The sequence below is a fragment of the Ictalurus punctatus genome, chromosome 25 (genome assembly GCF_001660625.3).
Source record: "Ictalurus punctatus breed USDA103 chromosome 25, Coco_2.0, whole genome shotgun sequence".
In the NCBI taxonomy this organism is placed as follows: Eukaryota; Metazoa; Chordata; class Actinopteri; order Siluriformes; family Ictaluridae; genus Ictalurus; species Ictalurus punctatus.
In genome coordinates this window covers 3,778,389-3,799,813 of record NC_030440.2, presented here as the reverse complement: position 1 = coordinate 3,799,813, position 21,425 = coordinate 3,778,389, and the positions used below count along the sequence as shown (strand labels likewise).

The following is a 21,425-nucleotide window of genomic DNA, read 5'->3' as shown; positions in this document are numbered from 1 at the left end:
TGGTTTGAGGTGGTATTCTGTTACCACGCAAAAGTTGCTTGTTTGATTGTTCTACGATTGCATTTTTATATATATATACATATACAATATGACATATATATTATGTCATATATGTCATATTGTATTTCCTGAAGCAAATCCGGTGTATAGTGCTCACAATAAGACAAAAGTGAAAAATAAAATAAGTGATGGTGGGATTAAAATGAAAAAGAGAGAAAAAAGCAAGAAAGATGCCTGTTAAGGAAAAAGAAAGTGCGTGTACAAAAAGACAAAAAAAGAAAAAGTAGAGAAATAACACAGAAATAACAAAGTAATATCTCTGTCCTACTTAAGTGAGCTTCAAAATCTGACAAGATCAAAATGGCAAAATAATGATGCAAAGCAACACAGTCTGACTCTGAAGAAGGGCACACGATGGAGCTGTGTCTTAAAATAGTGCACACTAGAGGAAAAAAGAGCCCTTACATAAGACCTGTCTACACCTTAAGCCCTGGAGGCCTTCTTCAGTTTAACACACTCTGTGATCAGGCCACTAGAGGGCGACATGACATACAACAGGCACACATGCACACATGTACGTACACACACACGTACACGTACACACACACACACAAGATTGGTTGGTTGGTGTTTTGAATAATGGTGATGGAGAGAGCTTTCTATCACATCATTCCATAATTGCCCATAAGTGTTTAATTTGTTTGAGATCAGGTGACATTGAAGGTTAGAACATTTTATTTACATGGTTTTCATCCACATCAAACCATTCAATGAGCCCTCGTGCCCTGTGGATGTGGGCGGGGTCATCCTGAAAGACACTACTCCTATCAGGATAGAAATGGTTCATCATAGGATAAAGTTCAGAGGTCAGAAGAACTTCATGAGGGTTTGCAGTGACTTTTCCATCTAAGGAAAGAGGTGGACCCAAACCATGCCAGTAAAATAAGTAAATGCCTCCACAACACAGCTGAGCAATTGGTTTATCCTTCAACATGTCAGTCATCTGTATGTATACACAGCCATTTACACTCCTACATATGCACAAACACAGCTACACACCTCTCAATATTAATGTCATTTCTTGTCAGTCCAAAACGTCTCATGTACAAAGCTAATTAAGAGCATATTCTATTTATTAAGAGTTTATTTGAATAACTTTTTAAATAGAGATGAATTAATACCAGCACTAGTAATGTGATCAGTCCGAAAGCAAGCTTATTTACACATACTCTGATACCACATGATACAATGTGACATAAGCCTAGTGTATGTAATCACGCTAATGAACAGACGACATAAAATGACAGTGATCTGGACATATTTTGCGATTAACGATGGCACTCAAAGCAAAGCAGACTGCAAACTGTGCTCTGTGAAAATGTCAAGAGGACCTTCTACAACATCTTCCTTCAATATAAGTAACCTGATAAAATGCGATCAGTATATTACAGCACTAAGTGAGAAAAAATGTCTACAGACAATGCTAGAGGTGTGACAATAACAGCACTTTCCCAGTATGTTGTTCTTGACAATCAGCCACTATCAGTAACTAGTCTGACTTTTTGTAGCCAGGGAACTGTAAAATAAAATAAATACCACAGACTGCTTCAGGTTTATTCCATGAACATTATTTAAATGTGTACAGTGATGTTTAGTCTACTTACTGGAGCCATGAAGCTTTCTGTTCCTGAATTTTTATATGGCATTTGGGTATCAGTATAATGGGAAGTACCAAAAATGTGCACTTGTATGTGTACTCTGGAAAAAAAAAATGGCGTTGACACATCCGTGTTATAGATCATCCTTTGCCATTTATGACACAGCTTCACTTTCTGCTCGGCAGTTTGTAAACATTTCTGTAATTATGATGTGAAGTTCCTCTGTTAGAATAACTATTAGAGTTTGTCCTGTTACTGCTCCTGACCTTACAACACTTGGTGTGTGCTGTTGTTTTTTTGCAGGCTGGGAGGGACAATTTCAGCCTATAAAATAGTCCCAGATGAAATCGATGAGATCAAGGTGAGCTTGTCTTATCTATATATATATATATATATATATATATATATATATATATATATATATATATATATATATATATGTGTGTGTGTGTGTGTGTGTGTGTGTGTGTGTGTGTGTGTGTGTGTGTGTGTATTATATAATATAATATATATACACACACACACACCTATAGAGCAAACTTTTTGGCCAACATTCCAGTTCATCGCCACTAAACAATGAGAAAACATGCGTGTTATTAAGAATGCTTGTATTTTTTCTTCTTCTTCAGGAGACACTTGTGGATTGGTGCGATGAGAAAGAGCTCAACCTCATCTTGACCACTGGGGGCACCGGCTTTGCCCCTCGCGATGTCACACCAGAGGTAAAAGAACAGCAGTGCAGATATTATTTCACCAATTATCATAAACAAACTTTATTAAAAATGATTCAACCAAGCTACTATTCCTTAGGAATAGAAGTCCAGTACAGTATATGTTTATTGACTGAAAGTAGTAGGACGATAACAGGTAACACCTAGAAGAGTGTATGAAACGCGTTCGGGTGGCTGTCGAGGGCAGTGGTTCCTGATTGGTGTGTTAGTGGAGGAAGGGCAACAGGATGAAGAGGTGGTATGTTATTTTAACCACAATAAAGGGACATTATTGTCATTTGGCAGAATTCTGACTTAAAAGCATTTATACTGAAATTTTCAGCCTAACATTTAGAACATACTTTAATTTCTCTAACCATATTTGCATTAGCATGTGGTCATGCGAAATGCAAGTGTTTCTATACTTAATCTTTATCACAGCTGGGATGATAAATGAAATGAAAGATAGCGTTACTGTTACTTTTTTTGTTTGTATATTTGTTGTTTTTTACACAATGGAGAGTTGGTATGGTCATGCTGAAAGCCACACTACTTGCTTTATTTGTGGGTTTAGTCGAAGAAAGCTGTCAATGTTTAGGTAAAGAAGGCTGTCAGGCAGCAGGTAGTCAGGTTTGATCCATGCTCTGTCCACATGGGTTTCGTCCAGGTTCTCCAGTCTCCTCTTACCTATCACAAACATGCTGGTATGTAGATTGGCTCCAATAAATTTCCCCTTGGTGTGAATGTGTGTGTTTGGACTTCCAAGTTATTAATTATAAGGATGCTTTTTTTTTATGTCTCCTTCTTACCTTCCACCATCTTTCGCTCCATCTTTCTTTCTCGTTCTCTCTTTGCCTCTCTCTCTCCTGAGCTCACTGCCTTCCTCATTACTTCTTCTTTGATGTGCTCCCTCATGCTTTCTATGTTTGAAGTGTCATTCAACTCATGGACAAAGAACCTACTCTACAGAGTGGAAAAAGTACTTTTTGTTATTGATACATGAACATGTATCTTACACTCTGCACTTCAGATCAGCTCATCAGCTCACTACTACCACCTTCAGGAGGTCTGTTAGAGCAGGAAAAACACACACACACACACAAAAAAATACAAATAATAGGGAGCTCATGCCCAGAGCAAGCTGTGTTTTAAAGCATTATAAGTAGCTTGTGGTTTTATGGTGTTTTTTAACCTCACAAAGTCTTGATGTGACCTAGAGGCACAGTGTAAAAAAAAACACCTGCCTGGAAGTTGACCAGATCAAAAGTTAATATGGGATCAGGAGTGTCTAGTCGAGATGACAAAAAGGCACTCAGGGCAGCAAAGACCAACCTAACCAACAGCATCAAGAGAGCCACGGCCTCCTACACAGAAGATACAACCTCATTTCACCAACAATGAATCATAACACATATGTTAGGAAATTCAACCCATCACTGATTGTAGAAGGAAGAATCACCCTGTGTGCACCGATTACGCCTCCCTTGAGACATGTTAAATGACTTCTACAGCTCTCCAACATAGAGGAAGCAGTATGGATCACAACTCCCCTCAGTGACCAGATGCTGACTGAGACTACAGCAGACATAAGGAAACCCCTGCTGAGGGTGAACCAACAAACAACAGTGATCCTGACAATGAGGGCTGATATCCCCACCTCCTTCAAATTTTTGAGTATTCATTGGGTTTTGTTTGTTTTGGGGTTTTTTTGCCAAAGCTTGGGTAACATTTGCAGATTTCAACAAAATTCCCTAACGTTATTTATTTATTTTTCGGTCAACAGTTGACAGTGGTGCACATTTCTGATTTGCAGTATCTGCAATACACAGACATTATACTGTACATGAAATCTGTCAACCCTGATTGCGGGACCAAGACCAGGTGAATTAACATGATACTAATAGATGAGCCACTATGCACATTTTTTATCAGTGGTTTGTTCCAGTATTCCAGTCTAAACCCTGCCATACAGAACTCTAAGATAAAACCATATTTCTACTCGATTTCTGGCAACCAAAAAATGCTTCCGTATGTTGAGGTGCCACTCACATAGACCATGCCAGCCCGCTGTGCAAAGGGCAGCATATCTCTATGTGGCTCTCCAAAAAAAAAAAAGAATCATTTAATTAATTGTAATAACATTAACCTATCATTGTGCATGTTAGTTGTCATTCATAAATGAATAGTGATAGGGTTCAACAAACAAACACACAAGTATTTTGGAGTGTTTTCATTTAATGCTCTGTGGAGAAACTATATTTCATTTCTTACATTTGTCTGTGAGGAGAGGAATGATTCTTTCATCATCAGAGGAATGATGAGGAAATCAAGTCAACTCGAATTCTAATAGATTGACTTGATTAAGTTAATGAACCAACAATTGGTATAAACTGAAGAAATTTGACTTTTGTCTGGTTAAATTTTTGCTTATCCTTTTAGGCTTTTGTTTGTTTGTTTGTTTGTTTAATTGTGACAAGGTATATCATGCTAGTCTAGTTGGGTCGCAATGTAGAATGATACAAAAAGGTAAATGCATTATGGGTATTCCATTTTTGCTCAAGTACATCATTTGGACACTTATTTTTTTATGGTGTATTGTGGAATTTCACAAGATGTTCTCCACTACGGTCTCCGACATGGTTGCAGAATGCCTCTAAAAAATAGTGCACCGTATAGCAGATCGAGTGTGGCTTCAGACACAGACTCTCTCTGGCTTTATGTTATGGCCAGGTTGTGTGTTTTTCTACTAATTCAAATCAATTTAAAATAGCTTTATTAGCAAAACTGAATAGTTTTTCCAATAAAAAGTACAGTCTTGCTTATAAATAGGGATGTATGGGTTTATGGCTGAAGACACACACAAAAAACGTAGAGTTATTACCAACAAGTCAGGTAGAGTTAGGTAGCTAGTAAGACAAGCAGCAGTAATAATAATAATAATAATAATAATAATAATAATAATAATAATAATAATAATATCTGCAAGCAACAATACCAGGATCGAGCCAATTAACGGCACCATGAGCAGCAAAAGAAGCTTTGTGACATGTTTTTGGGTAGAGTTCGAGAACAGTATATTAGGAGTTAGAAAAAAGTAAACTTTCAATCATAAAAAAACATTTATTTTAAAAGTAACTAAAAATAGCTACTTCTTAGAATTTTTGTCCAGTATGTGGCACTGTTCTCAAACTGCTCAGGTAGCATCTGGGCATGATGGTTATCACGCAGGAAAGCGTTCAAGAGTTATAAGAAATAAAGCAGTTTTTGCAGTCTCCTGACCAGTAGGGGGCAGTCCACCAAAATGCTGCAGTTCTCAATCTCAGGGCCTAATGTTGATGACACATACAAAGTTTCGTCACAATCCCTCAATTGTGGAGATACATTCATGTTCAAAGTGTTAAATTTAACACGTTCTTCATCAAATTCGTTGGAGCGCCATTCGAAAACGGTATGGTGTATCAAAATTCTGTGAATACATTTTTGTCGTGAAAGCCTCTAGATCATGCAGGCCAATTTTCATGCAAATCGGACAAACGGCCTATGACGAGTTCAAAAAAATAGGTTTTCAAAACATAAAAAAATGGCGGACAGGACGTTTCCTCAAACATAAGACAATTGGTATCATCGTTCTCAGCATGACCCAAGGAATCTATCAAGACCAATCTCATGACAGTAGGCAAAAGGAGTCAATAGCTATTAGCATTTATAAAAATAGCATTATAATTGTTGACCACAAAGTGGCGCTGCTCCACAACTTTTTAAGTCCCATTAGAGTATGGTGCCAACGACATATATCAAGTTTCGTAATGATATGCCAAGTCCTTTGTAAAATACAGCATTTTATGACTAAATTCAAAATGGCTGACATAGGAATTTTTCATATTGTTGGACTTGGTATGTCACTCTAAATCTACTGAGACCAGTTTGATGATTTTATGACAAACTGTTCAGAAGTTATAAGCAAAAATGTGCCTTTTCATATCTCATGACCACTAAGTGGCACTGTTCCAAAACTGAGTAGGCACCTTCAAGTCATGATGACTATGACAAATAATACGTTTGGTATGAATCTGCTAAAGCGTTACTGCGATATACCCTTATGTCCATTTCGCCGTGCTCTTTGTCAAATTCGTTGAAGCGCCATTCAGAAACGGTATGGTTTATCAAAATTCTGTGAATTGCTTTTTGTCATGAGTGTCTCTAGATGATGCACGCCAATTTTCTTGCAAATCTGACAAACGTCCAAGGAGGAGTTTTAAAAAGTAGGGTTTTCAGAAAATTCAAAATGGCGGAAAAATTTTCATGACGGAAAATGACGTCATAGGGTGCCAAGGAATCGGAGGAAAAAAGAATTTATTTTCTAAGACTCACGGTTCAAAAGCTATTAACATAAACGTGTGCAAATTTGAACAGTTGGTGGCGCTAGAGGGATTGAGTTAGAGAATCCAACTTTGCTGTATTTACAGTTCACAGTCCTCTATCTGTGTGCCAAATTTCATAACTTTCCCATAAGCGGTTCTATGGGCTGCCATAGACTCAAGAGCAGAAGAAGAAGCAGAACAATAAGAAGCAGAATAAGAAGAAGAAGAACTAGAAGAAGAAGAAGTAGAAGAAGAAGAAGAAGAAGAAGAAGAAGAAGAAGAAAAATAACGTAAACATAGCCCCTTTGGGGCTTGACCCCTACTAAAAAAACTAACGAAAACAATAGTGGTCTTCGCCCCTTCAGGGCTTGACCCCTAATTTTTTTTGTTGTTGTTGTTGTTGTTGTTGTTGTTATTATTATTTCCATAATTATAATTCTGTCTTTCTTCATCTCTCTCGGTCACTTCCTCCAGGCCACTAAAGAAGTGATAGAGCGAGAGGCTCCAGGAATGTCTCTGGCAATGTTAATGGGATCTCTGAATGTGACTCCGCTGGGCATGCTGTCCAGGTGAGTATGAAAAACAAGCTTCCTTCCTCCTCCTGTGCCAATGTGGGTGGTACCTGTTGTCTATGCATGCACGGGTGGTCAGCAACTCCTCTTCTGTTGTGTAGTACCTCTTTGCCCACATGTGTATATGTGTATAAAACTTCTTTCCCAGGTGTGTAATTCCTTTTTTCTCAGGTGTGTACAGCTTTGTAGAATCTCTTTTTCAAGTGTGTACAGTTGTCTAATATCTCTTCCTTACACTAGGTGTGTACAGTTGTGTAGTACCTCTTTATCAGATGTGTACAGTTGTGTAGTACCTCTTTATCAGATGTGTACAGTTGTGTAGTACCTCCTCCCAGGTGTGTACAGTTGTGTAGTACCTCTTTCCCAGGTGTGTACAGTTGTGTAGTACCTCTTTCCCAGGTGTGTACAGTTGTGTAGTACCTCTTTATCAGGTATGTACAGTTGTGTAGTACCTCTTTATCAGGTGTGTACAGTTGTGTAGTACCATTTTATCAGGTGTGTACAGTTGTCTAATATCTCTTCCTTACACTAGGTGTGTACAGTTGTGTAGTACCTCTTTATCAGATGTGTACAGTTGTGTAGTACCTCTTTATCAGATGTGTACAGTTGTGTAGTACCTCTTTCCCAGGTGTGTACAGTTGTGTAGTACCTCTTTCCCAGGTGTGTACAGTTGTGTAGTACCTCTTTCTCAGGTGTGTACAGGTGTGTAGTACCTCTTTCTCAGGTGTGTACAGTTGTGTAGTACCTCTTTCTCAGGTGTGTACAGGTGTGTAGTACCTCTTTCTCAGGTGTGTACAGGTGTGTAGTACCTCTTTCTCAGGTGTGTACAGTTGTGTAGTACCTCTTTCTCAGGTGTGTACAGGTGTGTAGTACCTCTTTCTCAGGTGTGTACAGGTGTGTAGTACCGCTTACTCGGGTGCATAGAGATGTACAGTTTCAGAGCAAAACATGGGCACACAAATGTTTGTGGTTTTGTTTTAGATTATTAGAATCTTGTAGCATAAACATTTTGAGATTTTCACTTTGAAATGTTCATTTTTCAGACCGGTATGTGGCATCCGTGGGAAAACACTTATTATCAACCTGCCTGGAAGCAAGAAAGGCTCACAGGTAAAGGGTGTGTGTGTGTGTGTGTGTGTGTGAGAGAGAGAGAGAGAGAGAGAGAGAGAGAGAGACAGAGAGAATATGCAAGTGGGGGTTCCTTTTCTCCTCAATCATCTTGACTGTCCTTTCTCTTCTCTCTCTCTCTCTCTCTCTCTCTCTCTCTCTCTCTCTCTCTCTCTCTCTCTCTCTCTCTCTGCCAGCTTCTTTCCCATCTGTTTCTGCTTACAGATCAAGTTTCATCATTAATATAATCTCTTTTTCTTCAAGAATCGGTTACAGTACCTCCACCCATCTGCTGCCATATTACCTCCAGTCCCTGGAGCAATTAAAGTTACAAGTGTAAGGACTATACACTCTGACTTTTATTAGACCCTACATGGTATGAAACCCAATGGAGTGTGAGAGATCAGGTTTGGCAGGACCCACTGCTTAATGGCTTTTCCATGTTATTGATTTCTACACCCTGACTGTCCAGGAATGCAGACTCCTCTCTTCTGGAACATTCTGGCATGTTGTGTGTGAGTTTCCTGTTTGCGTCATTTCAATTTTACGGGCAACAATCAACAAAGGAAACGGAATCACTAACACGGTATTTTCTTTTTGGAGAGTCTAATCCAAACACGAAACGTTTACTGCTAAGTGAATAAACTAGAGTTGTGTCTACACAACTAATTATTATCAGCATTCCGCTACTTTACACAACCAATCAGTATTCAGTACAGCAGTGTTCGACACAACTAATCAGTATTCAATATATTACCCTCCTGCACAACCAGTCAGTATTCCATATAGCATTGTCCTACACAACTAGCCCGTGCTCGGTAAACTACTGTCCTTCACAAGAAGAAGACGGCCTTTTATTGTTCACCAACAAATATTTCTTCGCATGTTCTTGCGTTTTAATAAGTTAGGGTCAGAGATCAGGGTTAATAACCATAATACAGCACCCCTGAACGACAAGGATTAAGGTCCTTGCTTATGGGGAGCACATTCAGCAGGACCGCAAATATCCAGTTAATTGTTTGAAGAGGAGTATTCAAATACTGAAATGACTATTGGGTTACTCATTATACCCTTTGTCCACATTAAGTGAGTGAAGAATATGAAAAATATTGTGCACAGGAAGTACAGAAAGACGCTTCAAGAGCAGATGTTTTCTCATGTGGGTTGGAGCAGGCGGTCAGATATGTAGCTCACGTGGTTCACGTCCCAACTGCTCTGCTTTTTCGTTTTCTACACAACCAGTCAGTATTCATTGTTGTTCTTCACAACCAATCAGCATTCATTATTGTTCTTCACAACCAATCGGTATTCAGTATGGCACTGTCCTGCACCCCAATCTGTATGATCCTACCAAATCAATTAGTATGCAGTATAGTAATGTCATGCACAACCAATCAGTATTTAATATAGCACTGTCATGCACAACCAATCAGTATTATGTATCGTAATCTCCTAGCCTAGCAGTATTCAGTATACTGCTCTTCTGTACAACCAGTTAGAATTCAGTATTCACTACTGTGCATATAATGTGGCTGAGAATTCAAGCAGGAAAACAACCCACACAGAACTTCCTGCTCATTGTCGCCCTCCACAGGAAGTGTTCTACCGCCTCTTATAGCAGATAAGGCACTGGGAGATAGAGTGTGATTCTGAGACAAATCTTACCTTGATATGGAAATCACACTACTGATTTGTTCTGATACGATTTATGGCTGTTTGCGTGAGATACATGGGCTCTGTGTGAGGCGTTTGACCCACAGAGCTGAGCTTTTACCCCCTCTGATCTCTCTGATCCTCTCTGAGGCTGAACTGTTACACGCTGTACCCAGCTGAGTGTGGCAGCTCTGACTCACCCCTATACACCCACCCACCCACCACTATTAGTGCTCTGCTGCATCTCTCTCTCTTAATCTCTCTCTCTCTCTCTCTCTCTCTCTCTCTCTCTCTCTCTCTCTCTCTCTCTCTCTCTCACTCACTCTCTCTCTTTCTTTCTGGCAAAAACAACATCCTACATGTACAAAATTAAAAGCTGACATATACACTTGATGCCATACAAAGATTCCTTGTGTCAAAATATAGCCTCTAGTTTAAGTGTGTGTTTTATTCCTACTATACCACAGCAGTTTGTCAATTATTACAATGTTTCATTTTTTTATGAATGACACATGGTACTTTTTAACCATTTATAATTATGATTCATGTTGTGGAATGTCCATTAGACAGGTTATCACTTACACTATAGCAGCTATAAAGAGGCCTTCATCAGCCTCTTTTTTTCTCTTTCTTGAAGTTAATTTTATGACAAAATATATGTAGCTTGTCATTTTGCAGAGAAGCCAGACAGCACAAAGTCCTCTGTCCTAAATGGCTGAAAACGTATTAACTGTTACAAATCCCTGACACCCAAGGCCCCTTCGAGAAAAATTCAATAAAGGTCTCCTTTACAAAACCTTTGAACAAGATGTTGTTCTATAAACAATAATGTATTAGAACAAGAGCATTAATATAATCCTATCAATGAAATTACAGCTGGCAGTACTGCTGGAGCAAAATTCATCAAAACCTTCTGACCAATCAGAGTCAAGAATTTAACAGCACTATGGTGTAACTAACTCTATATTCCAGTAGTGAGGTGGTAGTGTTGCTACTCTTTTAAGTCAAGCAGCTTGTCATTTAGTTCAGCTCTTTGATCAACACAACTGTGAACTAAAACTGATAAATGTCATGTCTCATTTCCTTAATGTGCACAAAATCCATAATGAATCTATGAAGTATAGATGCTACATGGCTGTTGTGTTTGAAACCAATGAGAACAAAGCATCCTAAGGCTTCCTCTAATTTCCTAATATTTGTTATTAGCAGTAATAATATTTCATAATATTTGTTATCTGATTAAAAGTAATTGTTTCATGGTAAAAAAAGAAGAAAAAAAAAGCAGAGCTACATTGAAGCTGCATTCATGACTGCGGTCATCTCCTCTGTTAATAACAAAGAATTAACAATTCTTTTAAACTTACTTTAATCACTGTTCAGAAAATAATTTAACACAATGTCAGCTATTATTTGCCTATAAACTGACTGACATAAATTGTTGGCAACTGCTAACAAAACAGTCACACTTCTATCCTCTTGAGTACAATTTTATTTGTATAGTGCTTTTAACAATGGACATTGTCACAAAGCAGATTTACTGAAATGTATAAATTCAGGATATAAATTTGAATTTTGTAACTTTATCCCTAATGAGCAAGCCAGAGGTGATGGTGGAAAAGGAAAAAACCTTGAGAGGAACCAGACCACTCTTCTCTCGTCTCCTCTTTCATCTCCTTTATTTTCATCTCTTCTCCTCTCCTCTTCCTATTCCTTTCCTTGTCTCTTCTCCTCTTTCCTTTTTCTCTTCATTCGGTGGATCTCGTCTTCAGATTTTCTTCTTCTTCTTCTATTCTTTCTTTTGCGTCCACAGGAGTGTTTCCAGTTCATCCTTCCTGCTCTTCCTCACGCCATAGACCTGCTGCGTGAGGCCGTCGTAAAGGTGAAGGAAGCAGCCAATGATCTGGAGGATCTGCCCTCACCCCCGCCCCCACTGTCCCCGCCTCCTTCCTCGAGCCCCGCCCACCGCCAGACTGAAGACAAAGGAGTGCAGTGTGAGGAGGAAGAGGAGGAGAAGAAGGACAGCGGCGTGGCCTCGGCTGAGGACAGCTCCTCCTCCCATATCACTGCTGCTTCTATCGCTGCCAAGGTAAGCGGGCATGGTCAAACAAGGAGGCGGGGTTATATATTTTTTTTAAATGTCCCAGTATTCAAATATTGTATTCTTCCTAGAAACTAGGACTAAGAATAGGAGTGGAAAGCCATTTGAGATTTGTCTGTTTTTTCTTTTTTGGAGACAAATGACTTTGGAACTAGGTTTGGGCAATATACTTTTTAAAAATCATATCACTATGCTTGAAGACACTTCTATGATAAAGTTACAATGAAGTTATCTATTCTAAGTTTGCTAAGAAGCTGGATGTAAAAAAAAAAAAAAAAAAAACCTTGAAAGACTGAGCAGAGTTTAATGATGATTTATTTAATGTCTGTTGGAATAACATTCTTAAAGCTGAAAATCACATTTTAATATAATCAGCTGCTTCCTATAAGAGTTTGTAATTGTTATTAAAAATGTTTGGGAAAAGATCTCAGAAAAGTGTATTGTGCCATAATTTATCACAATATTGATATACCTCAACTACCCCATCTTCCCCATTCTCCCATCTACCATCTTCCCCACATGATCTCAGCACTTGTAATCCACCAATTCAAATACTTTCCACACTTGAGAAAATATCTTCCATCTCATTCACTCATTTGAGCTATTAATTCTTTTTTCTTTCTGAATATCCACAAGCAGAACCCAATCTATTGTGTTCCATCCATCCATCCATTTTTTGTACCGCTTATCCTACACAAGTCCTGGAGACTATCAGGGTGCCCTGAATGCAGGGCACAATCCCACACACATTCACATACTACGCCAATGCGAATGATCAATCTTCAGAGACTGGGGAGATGAAACCAGATTATCCACAGGACAGAGGTGGGAATTTAGCCCCCAACCCTGGAGGTGCGAGGCAAATATGCTAACCACTAAGCCGCTGTGTGCCCAGTTCCACTGTGTTAACATTCTGAGTAATATACATAACATAGATCAGTCAGAAAAAAAGGTAGTTGGGATTATTTGCACTTGTTTTTAGGCAACTGAGCTTCAGACTAAGAAATAAACAACTTTGCATAAGAATTGTGTTGTGTAACTGACATCATATTAAACCAATTAAATTTTAGTGACCAGTCATATGTGGAAATCCTTTCTAATCGTTTCTAATTAACCTTTGCCTTGCCCCTCCACCACCTTTGAATCCCGCCTCCACTCTGGGTGCGCAGAGTTTGCATGTTCTGGCTGTGCTTTGGTGTTTTCTTCTGGGTACACCAGTTTCCTGCCCCAGTCCAGAGATATGTGTTGTAGGCTGATTGCCGTTTCCAAATTGTCCATAGTGTGTGAATGGGTGTGTGAGTGTGTGTGTGATTGGGCCCTGTGATGGGCCCTGTCCAGGGTGTCCCCTGCGTTGTGCCCCTGGGATACGCTCCAGGCTCCCCGCGACCCTGTGATAAGCAGTGGTATGGAAATGGATTGATGGATGTATGGATTGATGGATTGATGGATGGATTGATGGATTGATGAATGGATGGATGGATTGATGGATGGATGGATGGATTGATTGATGGATGGATGGATGCATGGATGGATGGATGGACGGATGGATGGATGGATTGATGGATGGATTGACGGATGGATGGATGGATGGATGGATGGATGGATACCTTTAGCAGCTGTGTTCCTTGCTTTATATGACCCACTTGTTTGAACCATCTCATGAAATGAATTCATCCACATTATGTGTTACTGCATGTGTATTATTTTTTCACTATGTGTGTGTGCGTGTGTGTGTGTGTGTGTGTGTGTGTGTGTGTGTGTGTGTGTGTGTATCTATACCACTGTTGCTGTGAACAGACCATCTCCATCCACACCCTCATTTTACCATCACGCCTCCCACAGATTGACAGGTATGCTCATCCAATCAACATTCAGTCCACCTATTTTTTCCATTTTAAAATAATTGTGTAATTGTGTTGGATATTGTAAATTGTTCTTTGGAAAAAGGCAATTTAACACATACACTTAAACAGCAGTTGGGAGAGATTTTTTTGAGGAAATCGAAGCTTGATTCCTCAGTTTTTAGTAACTATGGACTAATCTAAAACTACAACAGATAAGCTACAACTTGTGCAAAATGCACCAGCAAGAATATTAACACAAAATGAGATCATATTAGTCCAATTTTAGCATCACACCACTGGCCTTTTTCCTTTACAACTGACTCTATTTTTATCACTAGTTTATAGTAAATTCATACATCTCTGACTCAGGGAGACTAAACCATGATCATCAATATTATTACTCTCATTGCTGTTATTACTGTTGTCCATTTTTGTTCATTGCCATTGCTACTGTTTTTATTATTGCCTTTTTACTGTCTTTTTTCCACCCTATTTTTTATTTTCTAATTTTCTCTCTTCCTCATCCTTTCCATCTCATATTTTCTCCTTGTTGCTATCTACAGGATGATGGGGAAGGGTGTATATCTGTAGTGGGGGACACACAAAGAAAACTTAATATTCAGTTTGTAAATTAATCAGGTGATCAAGTGTCATCATATATTTTTTAAAAAGTTTCCATGACAATTTTTTTTTCATTTTTTATCAAATTTTTGGTTCTTCCATTTAGATTTTATAATTTGCAAACAGACTGAAATTGTTCTTCAGACTGACTGTGTCATTAAAGGTACTGTAAATGTTCCTTTTCCTTTCACTCTTTTTCTCACTGTGTTTGTGTGTGTGTGTGTGTGTGTGTGTTAGATTCCAGACTCCATCATCTCACGGGGTGTTCAGGTCCTCCCTCGGGACACGGCATCTCTCAGCACCACGCCGTCCGAGTCTCCTCGAGCTCAAGCCACCTCCCGCCTCTCCACTGCCTCCTGCCCAACACCCAAGGTAAGAGCCATGGCGGCTTTTACTTCCCGCATCCTGTTCACACTCGCTTCCTGCTTTCCGTTCCCACCACATCCTGTCCACTTGCTGTCTGCTTTGCAGCCACTTGCAACTGCTCACACACCCTACTCACGTACCCTACCTCATAAGATGCTTCTGTGTTCGTAAATATATATTTGTGTGCAAACGAGGATGAGAACAGTTGAGCGTTTTCTCCACCTTTCATTGGATACAATGCAGTCAGTTTTGACATTTTACACATTGAAGTTGTCAGGGATGACAGAATGTGACGTTCACATATGGAGGGAAATTGAGTACGCTGAGCTGTCCGTTTATTCTGTTCATTTAGGTGAACTGTAAACCTGCTAATCTGAGAACCTCAGAAGCAAGAGCCAATAAAATTGGTCAATCCTTTCTGAAAATGAAATGATTATTAAAGACAACCTAAAATGAAATATGATCCTTTTTACATTATTATTCACGTCCCAGGTCATAGTGTGCATTAGTATCAACCGCTTAAATGACTAAACTGTTTTTCTGAAGTTTCCGTCTTCAGATTTCTGTCTGTGTAATCATGCACATGTGGGTGGGAGGAAAATAATGTATAAAATAACGTATCATATCATATAGCATCCCCCCAAAAAAATCCTAGCTTTCATTGAACAATAATGCTGAAGTGATTTCCGCTAAAAAATATACTATTTTACGCAAGAAACACTGATTTCACACCACCATCAGGTAGCTCTTGCACCAGATTTTTTCTCATTATATTCTTAAAGGTTTCAAAAGAAAATGTTTTATGGGGGGGGTGGTTGAGCTTGCTTTATCCATATACCAAGATGACATTCCCTTATATCCACTGCTTAACTTTGCATTTAATCAGCCAACACATGTTGCATGTACATATACGAACTTTATCGGTGTGTGTAATGTGAGCGTATGTATGGAGGAAATCCTTGAGAGCACATGAAGATATTGTGCATTACTGTACATGCAAGACATATTGCATTTAACTGTGAGCAAGGTAGAAATGAAGGTGGGGAGTTAATAATGTAATAATATTTCTCATTCAAACAAAGAAATACCGGACATGCATTTTGCTTCAGTTTAACTGAATATTGCACAGTGAATAGAAACATATTACATGTGTGGTGTAGGTCATATATTCATGCGGTACAAGGCTTTGAAAAACGTTATGTATGTTTATGTGTGTTATGTACAAAGCTTAGGTGTTACTGCAGACAAGGAAGTCAAAGACCAAGAGGTTTGTTTGGGGAAAGACTAAACTACACACTACACCAGTAGGAGGTGCAGAAGTGCCATTTCAGAGACAGGACAAAAGTTATGGTGAATAACATTCTACATTAAGGCTTCATAAATGTCTCTTATATGACAGAACGCATAGGTGTGTGCTATATGTATGTCTCTTGCATATATTTATGACTAATACTTTCATATATTATATTTTTCATACCTATGAGAGGTTTTCTATTACAACATGCAATTTACCACTCATACTGCTATCTACACAATAGCTACTGCATATATTTACTGCCCATAGCCTAGTTATTTATATATTTACTGTATACAGTCGTGCTTGAAAGTTTGTGAGCCGTTTAGAATTTTCTATATATCTGCATAAATATGAGCTAAAACATCATCAGATTTTCTAAAAGTAGATAAAAGTAGATTAAGAGAACTCAATTAAACAAATGAGACAAACAATATTATACTTGTTCATTTATTTATTGAGGAAAATGATACAATATTACATATCTGTGAGCGGCAAAAGTATGTGAATCTTTCAGTGCTTTCAGTATCTGGTGTGACTCGCTTGTGCAGCAATAACTCCAACTAAACGTTAGGGGTAACTGTAGTCCTGCACATCGGCTTGGAGGAATTTTAGCCCGTTCCTCAGTACAGAACAGCTTCAACTCTGGGATGATGGTGGGTTTCCTCACATGGACTGCTTGTTTCAGGTTCTTCCACAACATTTCTATTGGATTAAAATCAGGACTTTCCATTCCAAAACATTAACTTTATTCTTCTTTAACCATTCTTTGGTAGAACGACGTGTGTTTAGGATCGTTGTCTTGCTGCATGACCCACTTCTGCAAACTGCAGACGGGCAGCAATGTTCTTTATTGAGAGCAGAGGCATTCTCCTTGTAACCCTGTCATGCACACCATAGTTGTTCAGTGTTCTCCTGATGGTGGACTCATGAACATTAACATTAGCCAACGGGAGAGAGGTCTTTAGTTGCTTAGAAGTTATCCTGGGTTCCTTTGTAAGCTTGCGGACTATTACACGTCTTGCTCTTGGAGTGATCTTTGTTGGTCGATCACTCCTGGGGAGGGTAACAATGGTCGTAAATTTTCTCCATTTGTAGACAATCTGCCTGACTGTGAGATGGATTTGAGATGGTCTTGAGATGGTTAGAGATGGTTTTGTAACCTTTTCCAGCCTGATGAGCATCAACAACTCTTTTTCTTAGGTCCTCAGAAATCTCCGTTGTTCATGCAATGATACACTTCCACAAACATGTGTTGTATCAGACTTTGATACTGTAGATCCTTGTTATTTAAATACAGGGCACTCGCTCACACCTGATCGGCATCCCATTGATTTCACTTTCAAATTAACTGTTAATCTTACAGGTTCACATACTTTTGCCACTCACAGATATGTAACACTGTATCATTCTCTTCAATCAATAAATGACCTAGTATAATATTTTGTTTCATTTGTCTAATTGGGTTCACTTGATCTACTTTTAGGACTTGTGTGAAAATCGGTCATATTTATGCAGATATATAGAAAATTCACAAACTTTCAAGCACCACTGTGGCACATACAGTGCCCTCCATTAATATTGGCACCCCTGGTAAATATGAGCAAAGAAGGCTGTGAAAATTGTCTTAATTGTTTAACCTTTTGATCTTTTGTTCAAAACATTTTTAAAAAATACTCATCTCTCATGGATATCAAACAAAGATTTATCAAAAAATATCTTTGTTAAATATAAGTGGGCAACAATTATTGGCACCCTTTTAGTCAATACTTTGTGCTACCTCCCTTTGCCAAGATAACAGCTCTGAGTCTTCTCCTATAATGATTGATGCGGTTGGAGAATACATGGCAAGGGAACTGAGACCGTTCCTCCATACAGAATTTCTCCAGATACTTCAAATTTCGAGGTTCACGCGGGTGGACTCTCCTCTTCAGTTCACCCCACAGGTTTTCTATGGGTTTCAAGTCAGGGGACTGGGATGGCCATGTCATGACAAAAGGACATGGTGTCAACACAATTCACTGAAGCCTCACCTTCTTTTTTCGGGGATGCCTTTGGGCGGGATTATGCTAATATTTCAAATAGTGACGTAGACATTTGCAGAAGTAATATCTGGACTTCGATTGAGGCGTTTTAGCCTGGTCTGGAGCAGTGTTCTCTAGTGTTGTGTCCAAGTCCACCTTTGTTGAGTTCAAATCAAAACCAAGTCCTTAACCAACCAAATCTGAGTCCAAAACGGGCCGAGTTGGACTTAAGTCCGAGTCCTTAATGGCCGAGTCCGAGTCGAGTCCAGAAAGTAATTAAATTGAAAAAAGATTTGAAGTTGCAATTGTAAACTCAACACTGAGATGTTAAATTAATATTTTAACCTTCACAAACCAACAGCAACATAAATGCAACAAAAAATACCACTATTACACCTTGCGATTGCCATTTAATATTTTTATTTCATGTCATTAGCACCTCAGTTAGTTTCCTCTCAAAGAAAAAAAGGGATACAGAGGTATATATAGAACTTTTATTATATTACAAGTGCATGAAAATACAAAGGAAGCTGTTTTGTAATTGTATCACACTATATTGTGTCCTCCAGTTCAAGCTGACATTTCAATGACTTGATACGTCTCCCCCACAGTTACAGTATCTCACAAAAGTGAGTACACCCCTCACATTTTTGTAAATATTTGATTATATCTTTTCATGTGACAACACTGAAGAAATGACACTTTGCTACAATGTAAAGTAGTGAGTGTACAGCTTGTGTAACAATGTAAATTTGTTGTCCCCTAAAAAAAAACTCAACACTCAGTCATTAATGTCTAAACCGCTGGCAACAAAAGTGAGTACACCAATAAGTGAAAATGTCCAAATTGGGCCCAATTTTTTACATTTTTTCCCTCCCCGGTGTCATGTGACTTGTTAGTGTTACAAGGTCTCAGGTGTGAATGGGGAGCAGGTGTGTTAAATTTGGTGTCATCGCTCTCACACTCCCTCATACTGGTCACTGGAAGTTCAAGATGGCACCTCATGTCAAAGAACTCTCTGAGGATCTGAAAAAAAGAATTGTTGCTCTACATAAAGATATCCTAGGCTTTTAGAAGATTGCCAAGACCCTGCACGATGCATGGTGGCCAAGACCATACAGCGGTTTAACAGGACAGGTTCCACTCAGAACAGGCCTCGCCATGTTCGACCAAAGAAGTTGAGTGCATGTGCTCAGCATCACATCCAGAATTTGTCTTTGGGAAATAGACATATGAGTGCTGCCAGCATTGCTGCAGAGGTGGAAGGGGTGGGGGGTCGGCCTGTCAGTGCTCAGACCATACGCCGCACACTGCATCAAATTGGTCTGCATGGCTGTTGTCCCAGAAGGAAGCCTCTTCTAAAGATGATGCACAAGAAAGCCTGCAAACAGTTTACTGAAGACAAGCAGACGAAGGACATGGATTACTGGAACCATGTCCTGTGGTCTGATGAGACCAAGATAAACTTATTTAGTTCAGATGGTGTCAAACGTGTGTTTGACACCATCTGACCAGGTGAGGAGTACAAAGACAAGTGTGTCTTGCCTACAGTCAAGCATGGTGGTGGGAGTGTCATGGTCTGGGGCTGCATGAGTGCTGCCGGCACTGGGGAGCTACAGTTCATTGAGGGAACCATGAATGCCAACATGTACTGTGACATACTGAAGCAGAGCATGATGAGTATGCAGTATTCCAGCATGATAACGACCCCAAACACACCTCCAAGACGACCACTGCCTTGCTAAAGAAACTGAGGGTGAAGGTGATGGACTGGCCAAGCATGTGTCCAGACCTAAACCCTATTGAGAATCTGTTGAGCATCCTCAAACGGAAGGTGGAGGTGCACAAGGTCTCTAACATCCACCAGCTCCGTAATGTCATCATGGAGAGGACTCCAGTGGCAACCAGTGAAGCTCTGGTGAACTCCATGCCCAAGAGCGTTAAGGCAGTGCTGGAAAATAATGGTGGCCAGACAAAATATTGACACTTTGGGCCCAATTTGGACATTTTCACTAGGGGTGTATATATATATACATATACTTTAAATAACATCAGCTATGCTAATGAGCAATTGACACCTGTTAAACTCACCTAAACTCATGTCTTTTACAACCATTAAACTCACCATGGGCAATCAAAAACTCGCTGTTGAAAACTTGCAAAACTGTTTTTGACTATTTCTGACCCCTATGAAGCAGGGGTATACTTTAGTGTAGTCTGGGGTGAAGTGCGTTTTGTATTTTCTTTTTCTTTTTTTTTGGACCCTGCCATGACACGCATTAACACTACAGTGATACTGAACTACAGCGGTACACTGAACTGATGGATGAACTGAAGAGACAGAGAGAGTTCGACTTTAAAGCCCGCCCACAGAGAAAACTGATAGGTCTAGCTAGCAGAAAGAGACACCAATCAGGATACGTGCCCTGTCACTCTCTATCGCTCTTTTGTAACTCGGGCTGCATGTATTTTGGCTACTATATAGTAGGTAAGTACGCGGTTTCGGGCGCAGCCTCACTCTCTGCTCCTACTGGCCGCTCTCTTGCTCTCAAAACAATCGATTTCCGGGGTATTGTATATAATTTGCGGCCGTCAGGGAGCCGCTATCGGGAGACTCCCGGAACTTCCTGGAGAGGTGGGATGTTTGTTTATGTTGTTATTTATTTTTTATCTTTCATTTCATGTTACACATGAGTTCGAGTACAAATTTACCTGAGTGCGTGACAAGTCCGAGTTCGTTCACAATCGGACTCGAGTCCGGGATCGAGTACCTCGACTCTAGTTTTCTCTGTTAAATAGTAAAAATCCCTTCGTGGGAGACTATGAGCCTTGTAAATTTGCAGAACTTATACATGCACAAACAGATACATTAAACACTAAAGGAAAAGAAAAACATTAAAAAGCATCATATGGCCCCTTTAAGTCCATTATTACCAAACACTGTTTATCGCCTGCTTTAGTATTTCTAAAATGTTCAGCATTTCCCCTTCTGAGTGCGTTACATTCAGAGTTGGATAAATGAAGTTCATGATCAGTGTAGTCTATTACAGAGCTCAGAGATATGACATTGTATGTGTGTGTTCTCACTGAGCAGTTACAAACTTGTGTGTTAATGTC

The 21,425-nt window shown here is 39.4% G+C and overlaps 1 protein-coding gene across 2 annotated transcripts in view; it reads left to right on the top strand.

Moving 5' to 3' along the window:
* Positions 1-21,425, top strand: part of gphnb (gephyrin b) — a 135,235-nt gene that overhangs the window by 71,889 nt on the left and 41,921 nt on the right. For both annotated transcript variants that reach the window (XM_053675864.1, XM_053675865.1), the window contains exons 3-8: positions 1,962-2,019; positions 2,288-2,380; positions 7,204-7,298; positions 8,345-8,411; positions 11,872-12,147; positions 14,862-14,996. In XM_053675864.1, coding sequence (XP_053531839.1) covers positions 1,962-2,019; positions 2,288-2,380; positions 7,204-7,298; positions 8,345-8,411; positions 11,872-12,147; positions 14,862-14,996 — 724 coding nt within the window. The remainder of the gene's footprint in view (positions 1-1,961; positions 2,020-2,287; positions 2,381-7,203; positions 7,299-8,344; positions 8,412-11,871; positions 12,148-14,861; positions 14,997-21,425) is intronic.